We start from the raw sequence: 26,646 nt of genomic DNA on the forward strand, positions 1-26,646 counted from the left end.
AAAGGAACAGGATAACTATCAGATTATGAACACAATCGGAGATTATGAAGGAAGTTTATGGATAGAAAAGATTTTGCAGGATGCAAATGGTTCTAACTGCAAGAAGGACAGCAGGTCAGGGCACAGTAATGATGTGAGTTTGCGGAAATAATAGAATTCTGTCTGCGAGGCCTTTGGAGATAAAAAAGAAATAAGCAGGATTCTCCCACAGGGGATTAAATAGGTGGGAAGATTTATGGTAGACTATACTATAAATGGTCCCAGAAGCAAGGAAGTTAAGAGTCTAGATTTGCTTTTCATGCCCAGTGCTTTTTAATGTTTTTATATCTTTTCATGTCAGCATTTATGTATTGTATGGGATGGTTATTACAGAAGAAACTATGAAAGAAATGCTTCGTTTTGTAACTCGACTTACAGAATATTAATTGTGCTATATTTGTGAAACATAGATCTAAATATTAAGTTGTAATTATACACCAACTGTGCGATCAGCTTTAACCAGTTTTGTTTTTCACCTGTGCTACGAACTTATAATAATTTGTGTTATAAATTGGAAGTCACCAGCAAACCTGATTCTGCAAATCAGGAGAAGGAGAATGGATCACAAGCAGGGGCTGATTTAGCACAGTGGGTTAAACAGCTGGCTTTTAAAGCAGACCAAGGCAGGTCTGCAGCGCAGGTTCAATTCCTGTACTGGCCTCCCCGAACAGGCGCTGGAATGTGGCGACTAGGGGCTTTTCACAGTAACTTCATTGAAACCTACTTGTGATAATAAGCAATTATTATTATGATTATTAAGTTTGAACATGCTGTACTGTTTATATAATTGTGATGTGGAGAATGCCGGCGTTAGACTGGGTGGGCACAGTAAAAAGTCTTACAACACCAGGTAAAAGTTCAACAAGTTTGTTTTGAATCACTAGCTGTCGGAGCACTGCTCCTTCCTCAGGTGAATTTATATAATTGGCAGCAAACATCACAAAGCTGTCCCCATAGCAGTACTTCAGTCAGACCTATGTTTATTGTTTGAACCTATGTGGCAATGTCTGAGGATGTAAATCTTCGTTATTTTTGGCCGAGTTCACTTGACCTGCACAGGGGGAGAGGAGTTTGGGGTACAACCCATTTTCACCCTTTGCTGACTGCATGCAGAAATTGTGACGTGACAAGCAGGCAATTCATCAGATACCTTGCCCCCTGTTGTGGCATCCCAGTTGGAAGCAGCGTTGGCAGCATATCAAACTCTTCCATAAATTATGCAAGTTCAGCTTTGCAGCAAATCCGCTAGCATACTGGAGCATTTGACTTACTGTACAATGCCCTAAATAAAAATTGCAAATTGCATTGCACCAGATATCCAAGGGAACATGGATCAGCCAGAATTGTTCCATTTACACTTTCATTAACAGACTGTCCTGTTCTTCCTAAACAAAATGACAAGTGTCGGTCCCAAATATTGTTGACCCAACGGAGCAGCACCCCAGCAGTACTATTACTGACTCTGGCCCATCTCAGGGTGGAAGTCTCAGTTTGCCACATTTCCAGTGGTGGAGTGGACCTTCTGGAATTCCTGGGCCACTGATATCCAGATATGGACAATATCGACACAAGTATATTCACAGTGAAACCTCATCATAACAAACTACGAAAATATACAATCCTTTTCACCCAGGAATTCAGAGGTAGACATTTTTATGATCAGCGAGGGCCACCCGCCACTGCAATCAGTCTCAAAAATTGAGAATTCCACCCTATGTTGCCACAGAAATCTGCTATGTTGCCAGAGACGTGACCACCAGGAAAAGGTTTTCCTTTAGTTTATATATAATTACACATCACTCTTCAAGTTTGCTGATGCCGTAACATTGATGATTCAATGCTTTTAACGGTTCTTCACTGGTTATCAATGCTCCTTTAAGGATTTGTTGCCTCTTTTATAGCCCCGTGAAATTTTAACTACACAATCTCAAGACAGAACAATTGTCTTATACCATATTTAGTTTGCCTGCCAAATAGATCTTGTGTAATATTGTTTGCTCTCCCCGAAGCAGTAAAGGAAAATCTTTTATTGTAATAACTGTTGCTGAGTACCACTGCCCTCTTAGGAAACACACAAATCTGCAGCACTTTCTCCAAAATGGATCTGTCAGCAACTACGTGCGATACTCTTGATCACAGGATGGAACTATGTTATTCTCCAAGTATGAATAAAGATTGTAGCCTTCCAGTAAACATAAATACTTAATTCAGTAGGTTTGTTCTGTTTCCAGAGCTTAACTAGATATAATACAGCCAAGAGGTATGGCCAGTGAAGCTAAGGTAAGCTGCCTATGCTGAGCTGTCTGTCTGCTGCTGCTGCTCCCTAGCTCTGTGCCTCTGAAAGAGGTGGATCCTCCCTTGAGCTGGACCCTTTATACCCGTCTCTGATGCCCTCTAGTGATTATGTGGCTGTTACATCTGTCTGCAGTCCCTGGTGTATGTGCAGATGTATGTACAGATGTACAGATCACTACAGGAACAGATGGTTATTTTGATGAATCTGTTATTTTCTCCCTGTTAATTGTAGCCACAGAGCAAGAGTGCATTGGTCTTTCCCAAAACTTCAATAAGAGAGATGGTCTAGCATTACATTCACGTTCTGAAGGCTAAACTTTGAATCCCATTTGAGGGCATCTCTCCAACACAACTAACACAGCACAACCATCTTTTCAACATTGCCTATTGAGAGAAGGAGTGTAAGATAGAAGACTGATATATTGCATGAGGTACGGGTCAGGTACATTTTGGCGCCGCCCTTTTGGCGCCGACCTTTTGGCGCCCATCTGTTTTGGCGCTCATCTGTTTTGGCGCTGGCATTTTTGGCGCTGGCCTTTTTGGCGCCGCCAACAGGAATCCAACAGTCCGGGAGCTGGTTTGTTTACTGAGTTCATTTCCCTCAGTTTGTTGCTGACTTTCTTATCCCGTGAGTAGTTTTTATTGTCCAAGTCTCTCACCATCCGGCAAGTTCCCGCAAACTCATACACTGCTCTGTTACAGACGTCATGATCTGTCTGATATTAACTCTGTTACATAATGCTTATTTTAACACATTAATCAGATGAGACAGATGTTAAGGAGACCACTATTACAGTTAGCATTAAGATGAAATATGAGGAGGCAAGAGGTCACACACAGCACTCGTATGCCGCCGTGCTAATTGTAACTGCAGGGTCGGGCAAATTATAAAATAAGAGAAAGCTTGTCTGATGAGGTATAGTAGTAAACCAGCCACTGCAGCCCCTGTCCGGGAACTTGCCGGATGGTGAGAGACTTGCTTAGGTACAGAACCTTTAGTTTGGGCATTTTGTTATTTTTCCCGAATCTAGTCTTATCTGCTGCTTTACTATTTGATCCGTACTCTGCATATTAACGTATGTACATCACCGCTATACGTATGGCAAATAATGACACACTTAGTAAACGTTATACGATTGAACCCGAGGGCTAAAGATAATAGCAAATTCGTAAGGAAACAATATCAGACAGATCATGACGTCTGTAACAGAGCAGTGTATGAGTTTGCGGGAACTTGCCGGATGGTGAGAGACAGTCAGCAACAAACTGAGAGAAATGAACTCAGTAAACAAACCAGCTCCCGGACTGTTGGATTCCTGTTGGCGGCGCCAAAAGGCCAAAAAGGCCAGCGTCAAAAAGGCCAGCGCCAAAACAGATGAGCGCCAAAAGGTCGGCGCCAAATAGTCCCATTCCCATTGCATGAAAACCCATGCTCTTGATGCATCGGTTTGTACAGCCCGCAACAATTCAGTCATGAATTTATTGGGTTTCACCGAGGCAGGAAATCCATTTGCACTGGGTCTTTTCAACTTTCCCCCTTTTCTAGTCTCCTCCAAATTTTCTGTCATTGGCAGTCAATTCTACCATTTACACTTGGATAAGTGCAGCTAGAAGAGGCTTTTTGACATGGACCATGGTCCGGTTGAGAGTGTTGTTCATGGGAGATGTTTAACCACGGCCTTGTCTTGGCTCATACAAGATCCCATGCTACTATTTCAAGTGTCATGCCTGTGTTCTTGTGCAGTCTGTTCTTCTGTGTTCTTCTGGAACTGCTAAGGTGGTTGCCAGGAGTCAGGTTTAGTTAACATGCGTACCTCAAGCTTCTGGAAATCTCTAATTGAATCACCCTGGAATGGACATCCCTAGACAGCACCACTTAGTGGAATTCACACTCAGCATTGTTCAAAGTTCACGCCAAACACAGAATCAATTGCCTGGATTCTCCGAAATCCCGACCAAGTGTTGACGCTGGCATAAACACCGGAGTGGTGCACGCCAGCATCAACGGGCCTCCTGGCCCAGCGATCCGGCAGCCCTCAGGGGGCCAGCACGGCGCTGGAGCGCTGCGCGCTGTTCAGACGCCGTAAGGCAGCCCTGCACTGCCAGCGCGGGTCTGCGCATGCACACGACGACCGTTTCCTTGCCGCATGCGTGCGACGTCTGTCGCCGCACTGGCGCTGTGCAATATAGTGGAGCCCTACAGCGGGCCCACACGGAAGGAGGTAGGCCCCCTCCAGATCGCGGGCGCCCACCAATCGATAGCTCCCGATCGCGGGCCTGGACACCGTGGAGCCCCCCAGAGTTGGATACCCCGCCAGCCCCCCACTAGGATGGCCACTGCGGCCGCGGGTCCGAGCTCCCACCGGGTGGTACAAGGTTGGAACCACGGTGGTGGTACTCGCCGGGAATTCGGCTGGGCGACCGCAGAGAATCGCCGTGGTGGCCTCTTTCAGCGGCCCCCGACCGGCGCCATGTCGACTGCGCGGGCGCGATTGGCGCCGATTCTCCGATCGCCGGAGAATTGCGTCCCGGCGTCGAAGCAGCGTGACAGGAATTTCCCGCATCACCGCCAATTCTCCGACCCGGCACAGGCTCGGAGAATCCCGGCCCCTATACCTCTTAGTGCCTCCAAGGTCACTGCTTCACAAAGGGTAGTTAAACAGACAAGTTATCCACAAAGTGAGTGTGAAAGACCACCATCCAGCTTCCATTGTGTAGTGATTTATTTGGACTTACAAGCCATTCAATATCAGTATTGCTCACCCAAAGTACCAAAACTAACTGGTTTTGATCTCACTCATAGAAAAGTGAACAACCTTATTAGATGTATCTTTCTCGAGTATGTGCTGTCTGACTGATGTGGCATTTAGTTTTGGGGTGGGTGTGTGAACAAGTAATAATCTTTATGTTTAAATGCACAAAAGTCTGCTGCTGGTTCTTTAGTTTTACTGCAGACTTTAGGGGGGCTTAGAAACGCACAGACCTACTTTTTCAAAAATAACCACACTGAATGCGGACAGTGAGGCAAGAGAATTCAGGTTTTCAGTTTATCTCTCCTATCCTATCCATAACACAACAAAGAACAAAGCGTTCTCCCTAAAGTCCAGCCAATATTTATCCCTCAGTCGACATGAAAGATATACATCTAGAATCACCTCATTGCTCCCTGCGCTTTAAGCATCAAGCTTGAATGTTTCAATTGTCTGCTGCATTTCCTGTGTTACAACAGTAACGACACTTCAAAAGTACCTCGATGATTGTGAAACGTTGTGGGAATGAAGTTGCAAAAGGCATTTGATAAATGCAAGTTCTTTTTCTTTTGATCAGTTGAGACAGCAGTGAAGCGCAATTGTAAAATATTAAAGAACCTTTCACAAAGCTCAAGCTCTGATCTTTGAGGAAGAAATACAGGAAGGAAGTTAAAGAAGCAAAGATCAAGTAAACAAAACAAATTCCCGGATGCAAATAAAAATAATTGAATAACATTTATAACTAAAGTTTATTGTAACCACCTCTGGGCATGGGCTTGCAATATATCTGCAGGGAAAGGATCTTAATTACATTGTTTGCAGGTTTACTTTCGGTAGCAACCTTGCAAAAGGTAACTATTCTAATTGTCAGCGCCATCAGAGGGACCGAGACTCATGTCTTCAAGTCAACAATAGTCTTGGCGCTAACCTGTTGGAGAACAAAGTTGAAAAGGCCATTCAACAAGTGAAAAATAGCAAAGCCTCTGCAGCAGGTGGAAATCGTTTTCCAATCCTGAAACGTGGCAGGGATACACTCCTGGCACGGCTGAGTAACTTTCATCTCTCATCTGGGAGGGAGGATGCTGCCAGGGATATCAGGAACGCTGTGATCATAAATATATTCAAAATTGAAACAAGTCTACCTGCGGTATCTACAGAGAAGACTCCCTGCTGTCTGCAGAAGGCAGGATTATTAAAAGGATCCTCCTTAATCACCGCCTCCCAGTGGCTGATGAACTCCTTCCCGAGACACAGGGGGCGATGCTCTGGTCATATTGCGCCCAGCACAAATCCTGTTGTAGGAGAACAAGTGAGCCCCCAAATCATGGGCTGGATTTGCCGATTCTGAGACTAAGTTCTGACGCTGACGTGGGAGGGGTGGTCTTTTATGACCGAGAAAACGCCGCAAAACGGCCACCGATGCCCCGATTGGTGGGGGGCTAGCAGGCACGCAGCGTAGAGCACCCGGCTTTAGCTGCCGATATGTCCCGAGACTTGCCGGGTCTGTGGCCGCGAATGCGCACGGCGGCAGTGTGCAGCGGCCGCGCCGTGCAACATGGCACCGGCCGCACGCAGACCAGCCTGCCAAATAGTGCCCCCCACCAATGCCCCCAGCCCCTGTCAAAGCCCCCCCCCCCCCGACCGCTGATCGACTCTCCCCCAACTGTGACGGTGCTGGACTCAGGCCGCAGCCACCACGCCGAGTTCCCGACAAAAAGAGATTCACGCCGTCGGGAATTCGGCCCGTTAAGGGCTGAGCATCGGTGGGAGGGCCTCAGGTAACTCCTAGAGTATGCTGTTTTAGAGGGGCAGGAGCATCGTGAAAGCGGCGCGGCCCCCGATTTTGGCACTAACATTGATTCTCCGGCCGATCGCCGAACGCAATTTCTCCCCATCCCCCCAGCGCAGTGCGAAGCCGGCAAGAATCACTACTAGTCTCTACCACCGGAGATGTGTGTTGACCACCCTGGGGGGGCTCAGAGGATATTGGGGATGTAGCATAGCACTGCCTCCTGATGCCTTGGCAGTGACAACCTGAAAGAAAGTGGGGCCTGAAAGAGGCAGGGCATGAAGGGTGGCATTCAGCGACTCCATAGCGGGCTGTCACTCACCTGGGGCTTCACACAGCACCGGTGTGGTGGAGAATACCAGGAACCAGGAGAATCCAGCTTCAAACAGTCCTGGAATGTCCTGACGATTTAAATATGCTAAATCTGTTCATGCCCAGCATTATGCACAGTTTGGTGCCCGGCACAAATCCCATTTAGGGTCGCTTCCGGTATCCTTCCAACAGAGCAGGATTTGCATCGGGCAAAACGCAGCCAGAAAATTGCCTCCTGTGTCACTGGAAGGAGTTCTTTGACCACTAGGAGGAGGCGATTAAAGAGTTTCTTTGTAATAAACTTCCCTGCACCACATGCTGACACCAGCGATTGAGAGGTGTGGAGATCCTGGGAGAGGGGGGCACGAGGGGATTAATGCAAGCGAGGATGGTGGGGGCAGGTGCAATGTGTGGGGCTGCTTAGCACCCTCAGTGTCTAAAGAAGCTGGTGATTCCCCCAGAATGAGACCACACCCATGATCTCCACACTGAACCCTTGACCGCTCTCACTGGGACCAACCTCACTGACCCCAGTGAGGCCACCCCACTTGCCTGCACATCAGTGATTGCAATAGTTGCTCCTCTTCCTCGTCTCCTGGAGTACCAGCAGTGACCACTGCTGCCAGGACTGAAAGACTGCTGGCCATCTGATTGGCTCAAATATCTTCGAGGCAGAATCCCCATCCTGAAAAGCCTGCCAACCCCAGCCGCAGGAAGATGCGGCATTATATTCCACATAATCTATCTCTACTTGGAGAGGCAAGGCTTGATCGGGGACGGTAGGCGTGACTTTGTGAGAGGGAGGCAATGCCGAACAAATTTGATTAAAGTTTTTGAGGAGGTGAACAGGTGTGTTGATGAGGGTAGTGCAGTTGATGTAGCTAATCTGGGGCGTGATCCAATGGCCATGCTGCGCCCAAAAAACAGTTTGTCACAGCACAATGTGGCCGATAAAAGCCGGGATCCCCCGTCCCTGGGATCTACCCGGCTCACAACACCTCGGGGAAATCCAATGCGATCCTGCGTGATGTTGCGATGTAAATCCTGCCCATTGTGGGCAGGATCACTTTATGGCAAATCTACAAGAGTGAGACAGCTAGTCTGACTCTAAAGTGCAGCTTCCAAGGTATCTGTGGATTTGGGATTTATCCCCTTCACCTGGGAGACTTTGGGTGAGTGCCATTCAGCACTGGTCCCCCCAAACGGGGACCAGACAGAATGGCACTCCTGAGGCTCTCCCAGGGGATTGGAGGCCCCCGAACTGCCCGGCCTTTGGGCAGGATGGTGCCCTGGTACTACTCATGTCATCTGGGCAGCAGTGCCAGCCTGTCACCTTGTCAATGCAACCTGGGTTCCAGCCTGGCACTACCAAGGTTCCCAAGTGACACTGCCAGCTGGCAGGGCCACTGCTTGGGAGCCAGGTTGGCACTGCCAAGATGCCAAACTGGGATTTTTTTGTGTGTGCATGATCAGGCGGGGGGTGCCCTGCATGGGTTTTGGGAGGGGATGGAGGGCTGGGTAGGTATCCCATAGTGAGTTTGGGCTGGGGGGTTTGGGGTTGATTTGGGGGCCTCAGAGTTCTCTTGCTTCACTGAGGAGTTCCGGTGAGCAGAATTCAGTGTACAAAACGGGGCTCTGTGCGGCCTCGGCTGCGCATTCCCCACTGAGGCTCTGTATACAACACAAGTCGTGTTGTATAGCCATGTGTTTCATGGCGCTGCGAGCACCGGGAAACACGCAGCTAAATGAGCCCGCTCTGGGACTTTGTTCCCAATTAGTTGAATTGCACCGATGGATTTCAGCAAGCGTTTGACACGGTCCAGCATGGGAGACTTCTCAAGAAGGCAAATGCACATGGGTTACATGTAATTTAATATGGTGGATTCCAAATTGACTTTGTTGTAGGAGACACAGGGTGATGACAGAAGGCTGCTTTAGTGATTAGAAGCCAGTGTCCAGTGACGTGCCATAGGGATAAAAGCAAATTACTGCGGATGCTGGAATCTGAAACGAAAGAGAAAATGTTGGAAAATCTCAGCAGGTCTGGCAGCATCTGTAGGGAGAGAAAAGAGCTAACGTTTTGAGTCCAATGACTCTTTGTCAAAGCTAACAGACAGAGAAAGTAGGAAATATTTATACTGTGAAGTGAGAACAAAAGATGAGTCATAGCCACAGAAACCCAGGGAAACCGGGTGCTAATGGTCACTGAAACCAAGGGTAAAGAATGCTAATGGCAGTCCCCAGAGAGAACAAAAGATGTGAAAGGCCAAACAGCAGAGAAACTAACATCAGAGGATGAACTGTGGATGGGGGGGGGGGGGGGGGGGGGGGGAGGGGAAGGGGAAGCAAAGAGGAGAAAGGGTAAGGGAAGTTGGATAAGATTGGAGGGGAGGGGTTTAAATATATATTAACAAAGACAAGAAAGAAAGAAATGGTAAAAGACAGTTCAAATGAAATGAGATGAAAACAAATGGGTCGAGGTGGGGTAGAGTTAATCATCTGAAGTTGTTGAATTCGATGTTGAGACCGGAAGGCGGTAGCGTGCCTAACCTGAAGATGAGATGTTCCTCCAGTTTGCGTTGCACTTCACTGGAACATTGCAGCAGGCCAAGAACAGACATGTGGGCATGGGAGCAGGGTCCTTTGTTAAAATGGCAAGCAACAGGAAGATCAGGGTCCTGAATGGGAACAGACCGAAGATGCTCAGCAAAGCATCTTGTCATTTGTAGCCTCAATATCCTGCAGGATGTTGGCTTAGAAAATTGAGTCCAGCCTTCTTTATTTATATAGATTTCCTAATATTTTACACCAGGTACCTCAAATATATTATTAATGTTACCTTTGCCATGTGATGTCTCCACTGTCCAGGTGCAATTCAGAGAATTCCGATAAAAATCAGGAAACCCAGGAGAGAGGATGGTTCCACTTGATCCATGTATGTAACCTCCACACAAAGCTAAAAATGAAGAAAGTTGAGTTCACAGCATTCCATAATTAAGAGCTGAGAAACTACAGAAATGTTCTGCACTGGTGATAATGTTAACTTAAAGTGTATACTTTAACTGCATTTACTCAATGTGTCAATTCAAGTTGTCATTCAAACTTGCAAACCAGCACATTCTCTGAAAAAGGCATTCCTGCAAAGACGTATCACAGATTGTACCCAAAGTGACAATAAATCAAATTCAAACAGGTAATAGAAAAAAAATTACAGAGTAATCAAACCCAAATGATGCATTCAGCACCAATATTTGTTCAAATCTTTATATTTTTGACATGACAAGCACATCAGCACCTTTCTTTTTAGCTAAACCCTTGGGCAACAATGTTTATATTCTTTCATGGGATGTGGGCATTGCTGCCAAACCAACTATTTGTTGGCCATCCTTAATTGCTCTTTAACAAGTGGCTTAAAGGCCGTAGGGCATGTTAAGAAACAGCCACATTAACATGGGTCTGGAGTCACATGTAGGCCAGTTGAGGTAAGGACGGCAGATTTCCTTCCCGTAGTGAACCAGATAAGCTTTTCCAACAATCAATGATATTTGTGATAGCACTAAGACTACCTTCATATTCCAGATTAATTAATTGAATTAAAGTTCAAACAGGTGCCATGGTGGGATTTGAACCCATATTCCCAGAGCCTTAGTCTGGGCCTCTGGATTACCAGTCCAGTGATATTACTATTACGCCATCATCTCCCCAAACGGTGTTCATCAAAATGTGGCCAATCATCAGTGGTAAAACTATTTAAAGGTACAGAACACCCTCACCAATGAGCAAATTAGGGAGAGCAAATGAAAGCTGAATAGAACCAAATTTAAAGATACAAATTTTAACCCAATGCAAAAATCAACATTACTCAGCACCTCCCTCCGCATCATCACAACTGTTTCACCATTAGCAGAAAGGAATTATATGCAAACCTGTGCCCCTGATAATTGCAAAGCCATAAACAACTGTTTAAAGGTGCGCTTCAGGACTGTGGAAAATGTCCTCAGTCAAAAAGTTGGTTGGCAAGTTTGTATGTTCCTATTTCGGCTCGAAAATATGGAAATTTATAAACTCACACACAACACAGTTTTAACTCTGCTTCTTATTGCACCACAAGATATAATTTTAGATCAGTAATGCACAAAGAATTGTTAAAAATCATTATAATTCCAGATTATTAATAGCCATGTCGCCCTTATTCTCTCCTCTGCTCCCAACCCCAGCAAATTATTTCACAGAGCCAAGCGGGTGGAAGGAGAATGAGGGAGTGTACAGTCCTGTCTGTAACTGACTGACTGTCTGCCTGTTGTCAACATCACTGTGTTGTCTGCTTCGCAGGTGATGAATTGAAGTGACAAGGGACCTTTCCTTCTCAGTTCATTTTCCTTCCCTCTTTCCTCGCAACCAGGTTAAGAATGACAAGGGGCAAATGAGGACTTTCATGGACATTCACTCTGAGATTTTGATCCACTCCAGTAGCATGTCCATGAAAATGCGAGGCATACCTTCACAGCTGGGCAAAGCACGACTCCATTGGTAATTGGGTTCACAGACAAGAGCTTTGTCATCACTTAGGGTGTATCCTGGGTCACAACTAAAGGTCACAGAAGATCCAATGTATAAAAGATTTCCATTGCGCTGACCATTTACAGGAATTCCAGGATCCAAGCACGAATCAGATTGTAGTTTCACAGCTGAAAATGTAATCAGTGAACCTGAATTAGAAGCAGTGTGCTGATAAGGTACCACACTCTAATTAATTGGAAATTACCTGGAATTAAACAGGTACCAATATATTGAACAGGACACACAGATAATTGTGAACAAAATGCTGCCATCTCTTTACAGTCTAAGTTGAAAATGGACAAAGGGGCAAAAGTAAGGTTTTGTTAAACCTGAAAAATTTTATTCATACCTAGTTGCTGATGAACAATTCTGATTGAAATTAATTCAGTGCCAACAGAATATCATCATGAATTAATGCTTTAGATTTGTGCTTTTGAACAGGTCAATATCATCATTTGCAGAAAATCTTTTGTTCGGTAAACACTTGAGATGAAGATTAAAATCTTGTCCCATTATGTTTGCGATTAAAAAATGTTCAATGTAACCAAAATTAAAATAGGCAGTGTTCCGGTCTTTGAAGCAGTTCCCATCAATCTGGCTACTGATTTGGTTCAATTAACAAGATGATATAAAGTGTGAACATATTGAAAGAATGGGAGGCAGCAATGAAAGAATCAAAATAAATGCTGCATCGACATTCCACAGGGAGTACTTTCAGTTACAATATTTAAAACTCCTCATGACAGTCTTTCAGATTCTTGTAAGACCATATTTAATTATAGAATAACATGAGGGGAGATGACATTATTGCTGTATGTCAAGATTATACTTTTTCTTTGAAATGCAGTTCTGGCAAACAAAATTGACACTTAAAACAGATATTTCATTAGACTCTGATATCTGTAAAGCTGTAGGGGGGTTGGTCACTAAATCAGCTCAGAGTTGGAAAGAAGGGAAAAATGGTTCCACTATTCTCGAGTTTGTTCCATCAACTTGTGCATTGGAGAAAGATATCAGTTTAACAAGATTCTTATTATGAAAGAGGAAGGAGGGGTGCTGAACACCTAGCCTTCGCCTTCCTGATTACCCGCCTCCTCACTGGCCATCAGCAGCGCCAACCAAAGTTGCAGGCTGGCTGTCCGACCTGGCGGAACTTCTCAGGCTGGAGAAGATAAAGTTCGCCACCCTCCGGTCAGATGAAGGCTTTCACAGGATGTGGAAGCCATCCACCAACTTGTTCCAAGACCTGTTTGTGGCCAGCAACCAATAAAGTAGGGAGGGGGAGGAGTGGGGGGAGGGGAGTGCGGGGAGACACAGAGCAAGTCCCGGAAAAAATAAGAGAAAGAAAGGGGGGACGAATGCACCCAAGAGAAACACGGGAGACAGACCAAAGGGAGGGAAACTATAAGAGATCAGTTGGCAGGCAAATTAATGCCTGAACCATAATGTACATGAACAACTGTAAATACATATTCTGGTGAAGTCTGGCAATGCAAAGTCTGCAAGAGAAATATTTTTATTAAGAAGGGTTATTGCTGCAGCTGTCAGTTTGAACTACTTCTTTTGTTGATATATTTGTTGGTCTTATTTGGCCCTGTGAATTTGTGATATAAAATGTTAAAAGCTCAATAAAAATATTTTAAAAAAATGGAATTTTGATAGGACAACTGTGATTTAAAAATTGTCTTCCGCCAGTTAAACATTTAAGAGCATCTCTTGGCCTGCAGAGTACACAAAAAGTGAAACTGATTCATCTACAGTGTCAATTACTTGGTTTGAACTTTGATGTGGTCATGGCCTATGCACATAATCTAATTAAGTCAGAATTTGCCTTATGGCTGGGGCAGCTCTCGTTGGGCAGCACGGTGGTGATCACTGCTTCCTCACAGCGCCAGAGACCCAAGTTCGATTCCGATCTTGGGTGACTGTCCATGTGGAGTTTGCACATTCTTCCTGTGTCTGCACAGGTTTACTCTGAGTGCTCCGGTTTCCTCCCAAAGTCCAAAGATGTGCAGGTTCGGTGAATTAGCCATGCTACATTGCCCCCAGGTGGGGTTATGGGGATAGGGTGCTCTTTTAGAGAGGCGGTGCAGGCTCGATGGGCCGTATTGCATCCTTCTGCACTGTAGGGATTCTATGAAATGCGAATGAAGGAGAATCTACAGCCAAAGAGCAGCAGATGAATCTATCACCTATATGGCTCACCCAGGTTAAAATAGAGAATGGCTGTTGCCTCATATTCACTGCTGCAGCCTAAAAGGCTTCTTTTAGTGAAGGTCATTGGTGAAGTTGAGTTCCATGATTCTGCAATTTGACGTACAGGGCACGTTATGTTGCCAATACCATTAGATGAGAAACCTAGGGGTCATAAACTTTAAATTGCAAAATTGCACACATAAAATATAGTAATTTGTCAGAAGGACCAGCAATAAATGGCCCGAAAGCTGATGAATTGTTGTGGGAAACTAATTGGCTTACCAATGTCCTTCAGAAAAGAGAGACTACCCACCTATACAACTGAGCAAGCTGCATGCAGCATCATACCAGAACTCTTGATTTGTGATGCCCTCTTTACTGTTGAAACAATTGCGAACAGAAGTCAAACCATCTTCTCAGGACATTGGGGATGTCCAATTGTGCCTTTACCAATGTTGTTCACATTCTCAGCTCAAATAACAAAATAAACTGCTCACATATATCATTAGATTCAAAAGTCGAAAGAAGTCTCTTTTTGCCCAGTCAGTCTTGCAGCTAATGATACCGTGCAAGCAGCATTTTGAGAAAGGATATATTGACTGACTCTTGTACTGAGTTTATTTGTATTGTACCATTGATAACTTGAGTGTCTCATGTAATTTAAGCATATTATCCAGCTTCTCAATTAATGTGACTTCCAGTGTGCAAGTTGCTGAGTTTCATCTATAAACTGTCTCTGTACACTGAGTACATTAAAAATCTTGGGAAGCCTAACCATTAACGGGATCATAAACATGTCAAAATTGGCAACTGCCTTTCATCAGCTATTTTTCTTTTACCTGAACTGCATATGAATGAATTTAACAAGGATCACAGCATCAGTCCTCACAAGCTCGCATGTGTGACAAGTCGACAGAGAAAGAGTTGAACATTTTCTATCTATTCCATACAGAGAGAAAAAACACAGATATATTGTGGTATGGTCAGCTCAGGATGGCTATTCATGGATATTAAAGTAACTTGGCAAGGATGTGGGAGCCTGGCGGTAATATCAGAGAATGACACCAAGTTGTAAAGAATATTAGGTGAGACAAATAATATGAGATTAGGAAATAGGAAGGTAACTTGGTAGGTTCAGTCTAAGTTCGGAAAGTAATAAAGTTATTAGGGTTGCAGTGCTTGAATGTGAGTTCCACATGGAAAGATGGTGTTGTGGCAAGAACAGAGATCTGGCTCAAAGAAGGGCAAATATTCCTGGCTACAAGTTGTTCAAGAAAGATAGGAAAGGAAAGAAAGGAGGAGGGAGGTAGTATCGAGAAAGGAGGACATTGCAATGCTGGAGAGTGAGAGGATATCCCACGAGGGGCACGAATAGAATCTATGTGGCTTGGGCAGCTGGCACAGTGGTTAGCACTGCTGCATCACAGCACCAGGGACCCGGGTTCAATTTCGGCCTTGGATCACTGTCGTGTGGAGTTTGCACATTCTCCCCTTGTCTGTGTGGGTTTCCTCCGGGTGCTCCAATTACCTTCCCAGCCCAAAGCTGTACAGGTTAGGCTGATTGATCATATTAAATTGTCCCTTTGTGTCCAGGAATGTGCAGGTTAGCTGATGGGGTTACTGGGTTAAGGCGGAGTGGATGGGTGAGTGGACAGGGGAGAGTGGTCTTTCGAAGGGTCGGTGCAGACCTGATGGGCCGAATTGCCTCCTTCTGCATTGCAGGGATTCTTTGTGTAACTGAGGAACAAAAATGGTGCAATTTACATTGCTCAGTGTAATCTGTAGGCCAACAAATAATGGGAAAGATGTTGAGTAACAAATGTGCAAGGACATTACAGAGAATTGCAAGAAGCGGTTATAAGAGGGTCTTTATTTATTCAAATATAGACTGGTACAGGAGTAGCAAAAAGGGCAGAGTGGGGCAAATGTTCCGAGAGTGTGTTCAGGAGAACTTTCTACAGCAGTATGTTTCCAGTCCAATGAGAAAGGAGGCATTGCTGACCTGGTTCTTGGGAATGAGGTAGACCAAGTGGATCAAATGTCAGATGGAGAATTTTTAGGAGACAGTGATCATTGCATCATAATGCTTAGGTTGGTTATAGAAAGGAACAAGGAATTTGCTCTTCCTGATATATATATATATTACTGTCCTAGACTTTGGTGTACAGGACACAATTTCAAGATTTGCAGCTGATGCAACACTTCTGAACTGTGTTAAACCAAGAGGAAGATTGTGTAAAACTTCAGAAGGACATAGACACATTGGTAAAATGGGCAGACAAGTAGCATGACACGATTCATGTTGGTAGGAAGAATGTGGAGAGACAATATACAGAAGGGTACAACTGAAAAGAAGGTGGCAGGAGCAGAGCGATCTGGGTGTGTCTCTGCATAAAATATTGAAGGCGGCAGGACAGGTTGAGAAAACTGTTAATAAAGCATATGCCATCCTGGGCTTTATCAATAAAGGCATAGAGTACAAAAGCAAGGAAGTTACGTTAGTTCTGTATAAAATCCTGGCTTGGCCCTAACTCGAGCATTGCATCCAGTCTAGGCACTACACATCACAAAGAATGAGAAGGCATGAGAGAGGATGTAGAAAATAACCCACTAGAATGGTTCTAGTGATCAAGAGCTTCAGTTGCATGCAAAGACTGGAGAAGTTGGCACTGTTCTCCACGAAGGTGAGAGAAGGTTTGATCGAGATATTTAAAATCATGAGGGGTCTAGTCAGAATAGACAGGGAGAGACTATTCCAATTAGTGGATGGGTTGAGAAGCAGAGGGCACAGATTTAAGGTGTGGGATTCTCCCAGCCCTCCGCCGGGCCGGAGAATCCCCGCGAACGGGCTATGCCACCCCAACACTGTCACACAATTCTCCGCAGTGCTGGCCCGCCGATTCTCCGGCCGGAAGGGCCGTAGGAAAAGACCTGAGTCCCACTGGCGCCGTTCTAACCTGATCTGCGCCGGTGGGACCTCGGCGTGTAAGGGTCGGGTGGCGGCCGTGGGGGTGGAGGGGGGGCCCGACCCCGGTGGGGCCTCCGATGTGACCTGACCCGCAATCGGGACCCACTGATCGGCAGGCCGGCCTCTGTGGCTAGGGTCCTCCTTTCCTACACGCCGGCCCCTGTAGCCCTGTGCCATGTTGCGTCGGGGCCGGCACGTTGAAGGAGGCCACGGCGCATGGGCGTGTTGGTGCCGGCACCACTGCGCATGTCCTCGTTGCCGCCGGCACAACTGCGCATGCGTGGATCCCGCGGCGCACAGTTCACGCCGGGATCTGCAGCTGGAGCGGCGCGAACCGCTCCAGCGCTGTACTGGCCCCTGGAGGGGCCAGAATTTGACGTGGCAGAGTGTCCACGCGACGGTGTTTACGACGGTATGGACACTCTGCTGCGGGATTGGAGAATCCCGCCCAAGGTACTTGCCAAAAGAAGAAATGATGAAATAAGGAAAAGAATATTCAGGCAAAGAGTGATTAGTATCTGGAATGCACTGTCTAAGTTTCTGCTGGACGCAGAGTTAATTGATGCTTTGAAAAGGAAATTGGATATTCACCTGAAAAGGAAATAACTGCAGGGCTATGGGGAAAAGGCAAGGGAGAGTTGAGAGAGGTGAATTGCTCATTCTGGGGGCCAGCACAACATGATGGACTGAATGACCTCCTTCTGTCTGTGCTATAAAAAGCATTCCATGATTTTATTCTGAAATACAGGCACAGCAATGTTCCCACGGGTAAAATATAAAGCATTGATCGGTCCTTGAGGTATTATCTTTGACATCCACCCCTGTGATAACTGGAACTTTGAAGAAAATAGACGAGAATCTGCTGGCTGCAGTCAATCAGCCATCCAGGATTTGCAGATGTGTATTGAATTTCCAAATGACTTACTTTCAAACCGAATTTGGAACCCAACATCTGAGTGGCTTTTGTCAGTAGAGAACAGGAGGTAAATATAGTTGCTAGTGCTGATCAGAAACTGAGGTACTTGAGTACCATGGTAGAGGCCTATCAATGGTGAGGAGTAAGATTTTCCATCTCGGACTTCCAAGGTGTCATAGTTCACTTCGGTTTTAAACCTGAAAAGAGAGTTAAAAGTTATTATCAGAGTTTGAAATATAATTTGCTGTGATGAACAGATACACACATTTGGGCAGGATTTTCTGGCCATCCCTGCCGGTGGGAACTTCCAGTCCGATCGATGTCACCCCTCCGCGCCCCCGCCGGTGCAGCGGGTTCCCCAGGGTGCAAACAATTGGAAACTCTGTTGACAGTGGCAGGACCGGAAGATCATTTTTTATCATAGAGTCACCACAACGCAGAAGGAGGCCATTTGGCCAATTGCGTCTCCACCGACCATCTCCGAAAGAGCACCTGACTCAGGCCCACTGCCGCCCTATTCCTGTAACTCCTCATAACCTTTTTGTGGTGTAGCCACCTGGGGTGGCCACTGCCCAACACAAAATGGAAGATTGCAAGGAATGCAGGGAAAATGGGCATGTTGTAAAGCAAGCAGCTTGCAAAGCGATTGTATATTGGGACGACTGCAGAAACCAGTTTTGACTGTTGTAGAAACCAGACAGCACTGTGAAAAGAAACCAGTTAACATACTAATGAGGTGATACCGGGCGATCCCCAGATACAATGGAAACAAGTTAAACACAGATCGATACATTCTATGGAAGGCCAGACCCTGTGACGCCAGAGAAGCCCAAAACAATAAGTCCCAAGAACCGCCCCAGTGACCGAGGAACTGCCGCATGATTGAGGGGTTCAAACATAATCGATTGGGAAGAGACCCAATCGATTCCAAGCAGGTAAGGGAGTCCGCCCAAAGGGGTGCGGATCCCCTGGGACCTATAAAAGAAAGGTCCCACACATGGTTCAGTCTCCTGTCTCCTGTCTCCTGGCTCCTATTCCAGCCTTCGGACAGCAGCCACCAACAAGTAAGTGCCTCCCAACGACCGCTACCAGAGATAGGCACTCCCGACCCCCTTTTCAATTGATACCAATCTGAAGTCTGCAGACCAGAGCAGAGCAAGAGGCCTTGTTCCCTGACCCAGCAGTTCCTTCGAGGTAAGTATTAGTTATTTAGTGGTAGGAATAAGTTTAATCCTTTTAGCGTGTGCATGGGTAGTTATTATAATTGTATTATAATAAACTCTAGTTGTTTGGACTTACTAATTGGTGTACGGTTTTATTGCTTTGAACTTCTCCTTGAAGCTTGTGGCAGTGTCTTAACGACACCTGGCGACTCCAGAGCTTAGACAAGAAACAGAGCCAAATTGAGCGTTCAGCACACTCACACAGAAGTCACAACAGTGGATACTAAGAGGCAATTTGACATGACCAATCCACCTAACCTACATATCTTTGGACTGTGGGAGGAACAGGAGTAACCGACGGAAACCCACGCAGACACGGGGAGAACGTACAGACTCCACACAGACACCTGAGGCCTGAATCAAACCCGGGCCACTGGCGCTGTGAGGCAGCCGTGCTAACCACTGTACCACCCCATATGTTATTATCTTCTCTGCTCAGCCATGGTCAGAAACCAAATACAAGGCAACTATTGCTGCAAACTAAGGTCCTAACAATTCTTCACAGTTGTGCTGGTACTAAGCACTGATATGCCCCTCAAAGCTAATTCTGTGTTTGAAACAGTACATCTCAAGAAGCAAAAATCCCAATCAGCGGTTGATACAAAAGAGCTCAGAAATATTTGCTTTGTACATTGAGTGCATGGCCAAATGGTGGTCCTACAACTTCACTTTTATCCTTCCTCAACACTCCAACAGCATGAAACATTAAATATTTCATATCATGCAATCAGAGCAAGGAGCATTAAGACCAGGGATGTCTATCTTTTCAGAATATTGGGCATGATGTAGTTAGGAAAACTCTCAATTGGCCATAATTTAACACCGTATGCAACTTTTTTTGTCATGCGCTGGTGGGGAGTAAACCTTTCCATGTAATGAGAACTAGATGACAATTTATAACAGGTACAGCATATATAATTTAATGGCATGTTTATGTGACAGTTATTATAATTTAGATGGAGTGAAAGTATTTGCAGTTTATTTCTGTTTTCAAATCTAGTGGCTGGGATTCTCCGCTCTCCGACCGTGAAATCGCGTTTGGCAATTGGCTGGAGAATCCCCGTTTTCACCGAAATCGGTGACGGCACCGCTTTTGCGATGCCCCACCCCTAAAAAAACAGAGTACGCCGCATGCCGTCAGGACGGCCTCAGGATGCCCCGTTGCTCTGCCCCCGTTGGGCTGAGTTCCCAAAGGCGTGGGTCACTCATGCTATTTATTTTCGTGAACCGGCGTGGCGGCTGCGGACGGAGTCCAGCACCGCCAGTCAGGTGGGAGCCGTTCCGCGGGCAGGGGGGGCTTTGATGGGGGCTGGGGCATTGGTGGGGGGTGGTCCGGGGTGGCGAGCCTGGTCAAAGAGGGGAAGTCTTTGGCAGACTGGGTTCGCGTGCGGCCGGCGTCATGTTGCACGGCGCGGCCGCTGCAGGCTGCCGCCGTGCGCATGCTCGGCCACAGACTCGGAAATTCTCGGGCCGTATCCGTAGCTAAAGCCGGGAGCTTTACGCTGCGTGGCTGCTTGCCCCCCCCCCCCCCCCCCCCCCCCCCCCCCCCCCCACCAGACAGAGGATCGGTGCAGCTTTTGCGCCGTTGTTTTTGGTGTAAAACAGCACTGTCCCACGCTGGCGTCAGCACTTGGTCTTCAAATTGGAGAATCCAGCCCAGTGTACTGTACGGTTGTGGGATCAGAACAGGCAATGGGACATTTGCATAATTTATTAGAAGATTAAATGTCCATGCTTTTAAAAGGAATATCCTCTGTCCTAAAAGGGAAACCCCTAATTTTAAAACAGTGCCCCTTGGTTTTGGAGTCACCCACAAGAGGAAACGTCCACCTTATCAAGACTATTCAGGATCTTATATACTTCAATAATGTCACCCCTCACCCTACTAAACTCCAGTGGAAACAAGCACGGTCAGTCGAACCTTTCCTCATGAAGAAGTGTTGGACAATACATTTTGTGAATTCCATGCATTTTCCTGTTAGATCCAGCTGATAATACGTAGCAAAGAGTTGAAGACTCTAATTTAAAATTAGACATAATAGCAGTGATCCAATAAAATAAACACAGATGGCCAGAAATGGTCACAGATGGCTACAAGGACATTGGAGAGGATGGGACGTTCATGATAGCAAAGGATTTTTATTTGTTGCAAGCCAAAAATAGGAGCGATAGGTTTGAGAGGCAGCAAAGCAAAGCAGACAGTGAAGAAAATCAGGAGATAGAGAAAGCATGTAAAAAAGGCACGATCACAATAATCAATATGCAGGTGGACAGGGAAAATCAGATTGGTAGTGGATCCCAAGAAAGGGAATTTGTGGAATGTTTAAGAGATGGGTTTTTGGAGAGATTGTGGTAGAGCCCACGAGGGAACAGGCAATTCTGGATTTGGTGATGTGTAATGAAGCAAACTTGATTAGGGATCTGAAGGTGAAGTAACCCTTCGGGAGCAGTGACCACAATATGATAGAATTCACCCTGCAGTTTGAGAGGGAGAAGCTAGAATCCAATGTAACGGTATTACAATTGGACGAGGGTAACTACAAAGACACGAGGGTGGAGCTGGCCAGAGTTGATTAAAAAGGAGCCGAGCAGGGAAGACAGTGGAACAGCAATAGCAGGTATTTTGGGGGGTTATTCAGGAGGCACAGCATAAATTCATCCCAAGGAGGAGGAAAAATGCTATGGGGAGGATAAGGCATCTCTGGTTGATGAGGGAAGTCAAGGACAGCATAAGAACATAAGAACTAGGAGCAGGAGTAGGCCATCTGGCCCCTCGAGCCTGCTCCGCCATTCAATGAGATCATGGCTGATCTTTTGTCGACTCAGCTCCACTTTCCTGCCGGAACACCATAACCTTAATCCCTTTATTCTTCAAAAAAACTAGCGCAGAGGCCGGGGTGGAAACTGGATGTGGGGCTTTTGGGGAACCAAGTGTTCTGTGAGAAAATTGAAAAGGTAATTAAGGAATATGTAGTTTTCAACTGTATGGGTGAGATGTCGAAGGCAGTTGTCTGGGAGGCTCAAAATGCGGTGGTGAGGGGTGAGGTAATTTCGTTTAAGGCCAGGGTGGACAAAGAGGAGAGGTTGGAGTGGGAGAGGGTAACAGATGAGATGTTGGAGGTAGATAGGAGTTATGCGGAAGATGGAGACCCAGCGAAGCTGGAAAAGAAATGAAAAATGAAATGAAATGAAAACCGCTTATTGTCACGAGTAGGCTTCAATGAAGTTACTGTGAAAAGCCCCTAGTCGCCACATTCCGGCACCTGTCTGGGGAGGCTGGTACGGGAATCGATCCGTGCTGCTGGCCTGCTTAGTCTGCTTTAAGAGCCAGTGAGCTAAACCAGCCCCAGCTGGGGAAGAGAAAGGAACTACAGGCGAGCTTCGACCGACTGTCTACCAGGAAGGCGGTGCGCCAACTGAGACGAGCTAGGGGTGCAGTTTATAAACATGGAGATAAGTATGTTAGCAGGTCAGCTCTGGAGGGAAGCAGCAGCAAGGGAAATTCTTCAGGTGAGGGATAGGGCAGGGAAGTTGGTGGTGGCTCCAGAGCTGATTAGCAAGGTTTTTGAGGAGTTTTATGAGAGGTTGTACACGTCAGAGCTACCCGGGGGAGACCGTGAAATGCAGGAATTTTGAGATGGGTTGGAGCACCCGAGGCTAGGGGAGGGGGACAGGGCTACATTAGAAGGAGCAATAGTGGGGCAGGAGATAAAGGATGCGATTGGGAGAATGCAGTCGGGGAAGGTGGCAGGGCCGGATGGGTTTCTGGTGGAATATTATAAAAAATTCAAGTATAAGCTGGCACCCCTGATGGTGGGGATGTTTGAAGAGGCGATAGGGAAGGGGGTGTTGCCACAAACTTTGGGGCAGGCATCAATTTCACTGTTGCTAAAAAAAGATAAGGATCCGACGGAGTGTGGGTTGTATAGGCCCATATCACTTCTGAATGTGGACGCAAAAGTATTGGCGAAGGTACTGGCGGGTAGGCTGGAGGAGTGCCTCCCGAAGGTGATAGGTGAGGATCAGATGGGGTTTGTGAGAGCGAGGCAGCTTTTTGAGAACATTAGGAGGGTTTTGAACGTCGTTATGGCACCGGCGGAAGGGAATGAAACAGAAGCGGTTCTGGCATTGGACGGCGAGAAGGCGTTTGACCCGGTAGAATGGGGGTACTTGATGGCAGTTCTGGAGCAGTTTGGGATTGGACCAATATTTGTGAACTGGGTAAAGCTACTATATAAGGAGCCAAAGGCGAATGTCCGCACAAACAACATCAGCTTGAGATACTTTTCTCTCCACTGAGGGACGAGGCAGGGATGTCCTATGTCCCCTCTGCTGTTTGCACTTGCGATTGAGCCATTGGCCATTGCATTAAGAAGTTCAGGAGCATGGAAAGGAATAGTGCGAGGGGGTTGGGGGATAGAGCATAGGGTGTCCTTATATGCCGATGACTTGCTGTTATATGTGTCGGAACCGAGTGTGGTGATAGGGGGAATATTGGAGCTACTGCGGGTATTTGGGTCTTTCTCGGGGTACAAGCTGAACCGAGACAAGAGTGAGTATTTTGTGGTATCTTGGCCGGGGGGTGGGGGGGGGGGGGCTGCCATTCTGTAGGGCAGGGACTCACTTTAGGTATCTGGGGCTGCAGGTTGCCCAGGAGTGGGGGAGGCTTCGCAGATACAACATTAGTTTGGTGGAAAGAGTGAAAGCCGATATGGCAAGGTGGGATGGTCTCCCTCTGTCACTGGCGGGTTGGGTACAGGAGGTTAAAATGAACGTGTTGCCGCAATTTCTGTTTATCTTCAAATGCCTACCGATTTTCCTGCCAAAGGCTTTTTTCAGGGAGATTGAGGGAAGGATTACCTCATTCTTATGGAGAGGGAAGGTGGTCAGAGTGAGAAAGATGCTGCTACAGAGAGGAAGACAGGCAGGGGGTTTCGGTCTTCCGAACCTGATGTATTACTACTGGGCGGCGAATGTGGAGAAGGTGCGGTGCTGGGTCAGAGGGGTTGATTCCCAATGGGTCAGAATGGAGGAGAGTTTGTGCAGGGGGTCGGGATTGAAAGCACTAGCAACAGCGCCGCTCCCGATAGCTCCGGGGAAATATTCAGGGAGTCCGGTAATAATAGCTTCATTGAAAATCTGGAGGCAGTTTCGCCAACACTTCGGGTTGGGGGCAGGGTCAAGGGAAATGCCGATTCAGGGGAACCACAGATTTGAGCCAGGGAGGTTGGATGGAAATTTCCGGAAATGGGAAGAGAAGGGGATTAAGACGCTAAAAGACTTGTTTCTTAGGGGTCGGTTTGCAGGATTGAAGGAGCAGGGAGCAAAGTATGGGCTGGAGCAGGGAGAAATATTTAGATACATGCCAGGTTTGAGATTTTGCCAGAAAGGAGATACAGAGCTTCCCGGAGGAACCGGCCTCCACATTGCTGGAGGAGGTGCTGACGACAAGGAGACAGGAGAAGGGGGTAGTGTGAGCGGTATACGGAGCTATTTTGGAAGAGGATAAGGCACCACTGGAAAGGATCAAAGCAAAGTGAGAGGAAGAGTTGGGAGAGGTCATAGAGGAGGGGTTCTGGTATGAGGTGCTCTGGAGAGTGAATGCCTCCACCTCATGTGCGAGGTTGGGGCTGATACAGCTGACGGTGGTATACAGAGCACACCTCATGAGGGCGAGGATGAGCCGATTCTTTGAAGGAGTGGAATATGTGTGTGAGCGTTGTGGGGGGGGGGGGGGGGGGGGGGGGGGGGGGTGGCTAATCACGTTCATATGTTTTGGTCCAAAGCTAGAGTCCAAAGATGTGCAGGTTAAGTGGATTGGCCAGGCTAAATTGCCCTGTGTCCAAAATTGCCCTTAGTGTTGGGTGGGGTTACTGGGTTATGGGGATAGGGTGGAGGCGTGGGCTTGGGTAGCGTGCTCTTTCCAAGAGCCGGTGCAGACTCGATGGGCCGAATGGCCTCCTTCTGCACTGTAAATGCTATGAAATTACTGGAAGGAGGTTTTTTGGGTAATTTTCAAGGTGATGCATGTGAAACTGGACCCGGGTCCACAGGAGGCCATATTCGTGGTGTCGGACAAGCCAGGGTTGGAAACGGGTTGGAATCTGCGGAGGCAGATATCATAGTCTTTGCCTCGTTGATCGCCCGAAGACGGATCCTGTTGGGATGGAGAGCAGCCTCTCCATCCTTTGCCCTGGCGTGGCAGGGGGACCTGTTGGAATTCTTGACTCTTGAGAAGGTTAAGTTTGAACTAAGGGGAAGGACGGAGGGGTTCTACAAGTCATGAGCATTATTCATTATGCACTTTCAAGAACTGGATAACATCGAACATTAGTTGGGGGGGGATGGGTGGGAGGGGGGCTGTGCATATTAAGGATGACTATGGGTAATCCCTGATTCCTTTTTGTCATTTGTTTATGTAAACATGCGGGCTAATGTTTGGGGGTTGGTGGGAGGATGGGATCGTTGTTATTGTTATGGGGATTGACATATTTGCTGCCGATTATTGTTTATTGTTGGTGGGTGTAAATTTGGGAGAAAATGGGAAAAATGAGGAGAATAAAAATAATTTTTTAAAAAAAGAGTTATTTGAGGAAGTAACAAGGAAGTTAGACAAAGGGGAACCAGTAAACATGATTTATTTAGATTTCCAGAAGGCCTTTGACAAGGTGCCGCATAATGTGCCGTTAAATAATTTAAGAGCCCATGGTGTTAAGGGTAAGATCCTGGTATGGATAGAGGATTGGCTGACTGGCAGAATGCAGGGGGTGGGGATAAAGGGGTCTTTTTCAGGGTGGCAGCCGGTGACTAGTGGTGTGCCTCAGGGGTATGTGCTAGGGCGACAACTTTTCACAATATACATGAAAAAAGGAACTGAAGGCACTGTTGCTAAGTTTGTAGATGATAAAAGATCTGCAGAAGGACAGGTAGTGCTGAGAAGCAAGGGGACTGCAGAAGGATTTTGACAGGCTAGGAGAGTGGGCAATGAATTGGCAGATGAAATACAATGTGGAAAAATGTGACGTTATGCACTTTGGAAGGAGGAATTTAGACATAGATTATTTTCTAAATGGGGAAATGCTGAGGAAATCGGAAACATAAAGGGAGTCCTTGGTCGCGATTCTCTTAAGGTTAACGTGCAGGTTCAGTCGGCAGTTAGGAAGACAAATGCAATGTTAGCATTCATGTCAAGAGAGCTAGAGTACAAGACCAGGGATGTACTTCTGAGGCTTTACAAGGTTCTGGTCAGACCCCATTTGGAGTATTGTGAGCAGTTTTGGGCCCCGTATCTAAGGAAGGATGCGTTGGGCTTAGAAAGAGTCCAGAGGAGGTTCACAAGAATGATCCCTTGAATGAACAGCCTGTTGTATGAGGAACGGTTGAGGACTCTGGGCCTGTACTCAGAGTTTAGAAGCATGAGGGGAGATGTTATTGAAACTTACAGGATACTGCGAGGCCTGGATAGAGTGGACGTGGAGAGGATGTTTCCACTTGTAGGAAAAACTTGAACCAGAGGACACAATCTCAGACTAAAGGGATGATCCTTCAAAACAGAGATGAGGAGGAATGTCTTCAGCCAGAGGGTGGTAAATCTGTGG

General features: G+C 46.6%; 1 protein-coding gene across 1 annotated transcript in view; it reads right to left on the minus strand.

Moving 5' to 3' along the window:
- Positions 1-26,646, minus strand: part of csmd2 (CUB and Sushi multiple domains 2) — a 2,254,685-nt gene that overhangs the window by 503,226 nt on the left and 1,724,813 nt on the right. Inside the window, exons 17-19 of the mRNA XM_038801178.1 lie at positions 17,835-18,022; positions 11,685-11,873; positions 10,025-10,141 (exon numbers count right to left, since the gene is read on the minus strand). Of these exons, the coding sequence (XP_038657106.1) occupies positions 10,025-10,141; positions 11,685-11,873; positions 17,835-18,022 (494 nt within the window). The remainder of the gene's footprint in view (positions 1-10,024; positions 10,142-11,684; positions 11,874-17,834; positions 18,023-26,646) is intronic.

The sequence above is a fragment of the Scyliorhinus canicula genome, chromosome 1 (genome assembly GCF_902713615.1).
Source record: "Scyliorhinus canicula chromosome 1, sScyCan1.1, whole genome shotgun sequence".
Classification (NCBI taxonomy): domain Eukaryota; kingdom Metazoa; phylum Chordata; class Chondrichthyes; order Carcharhiniformes; family Scyliorhinidae; genus Scyliorhinus; species Scyliorhinus canicula.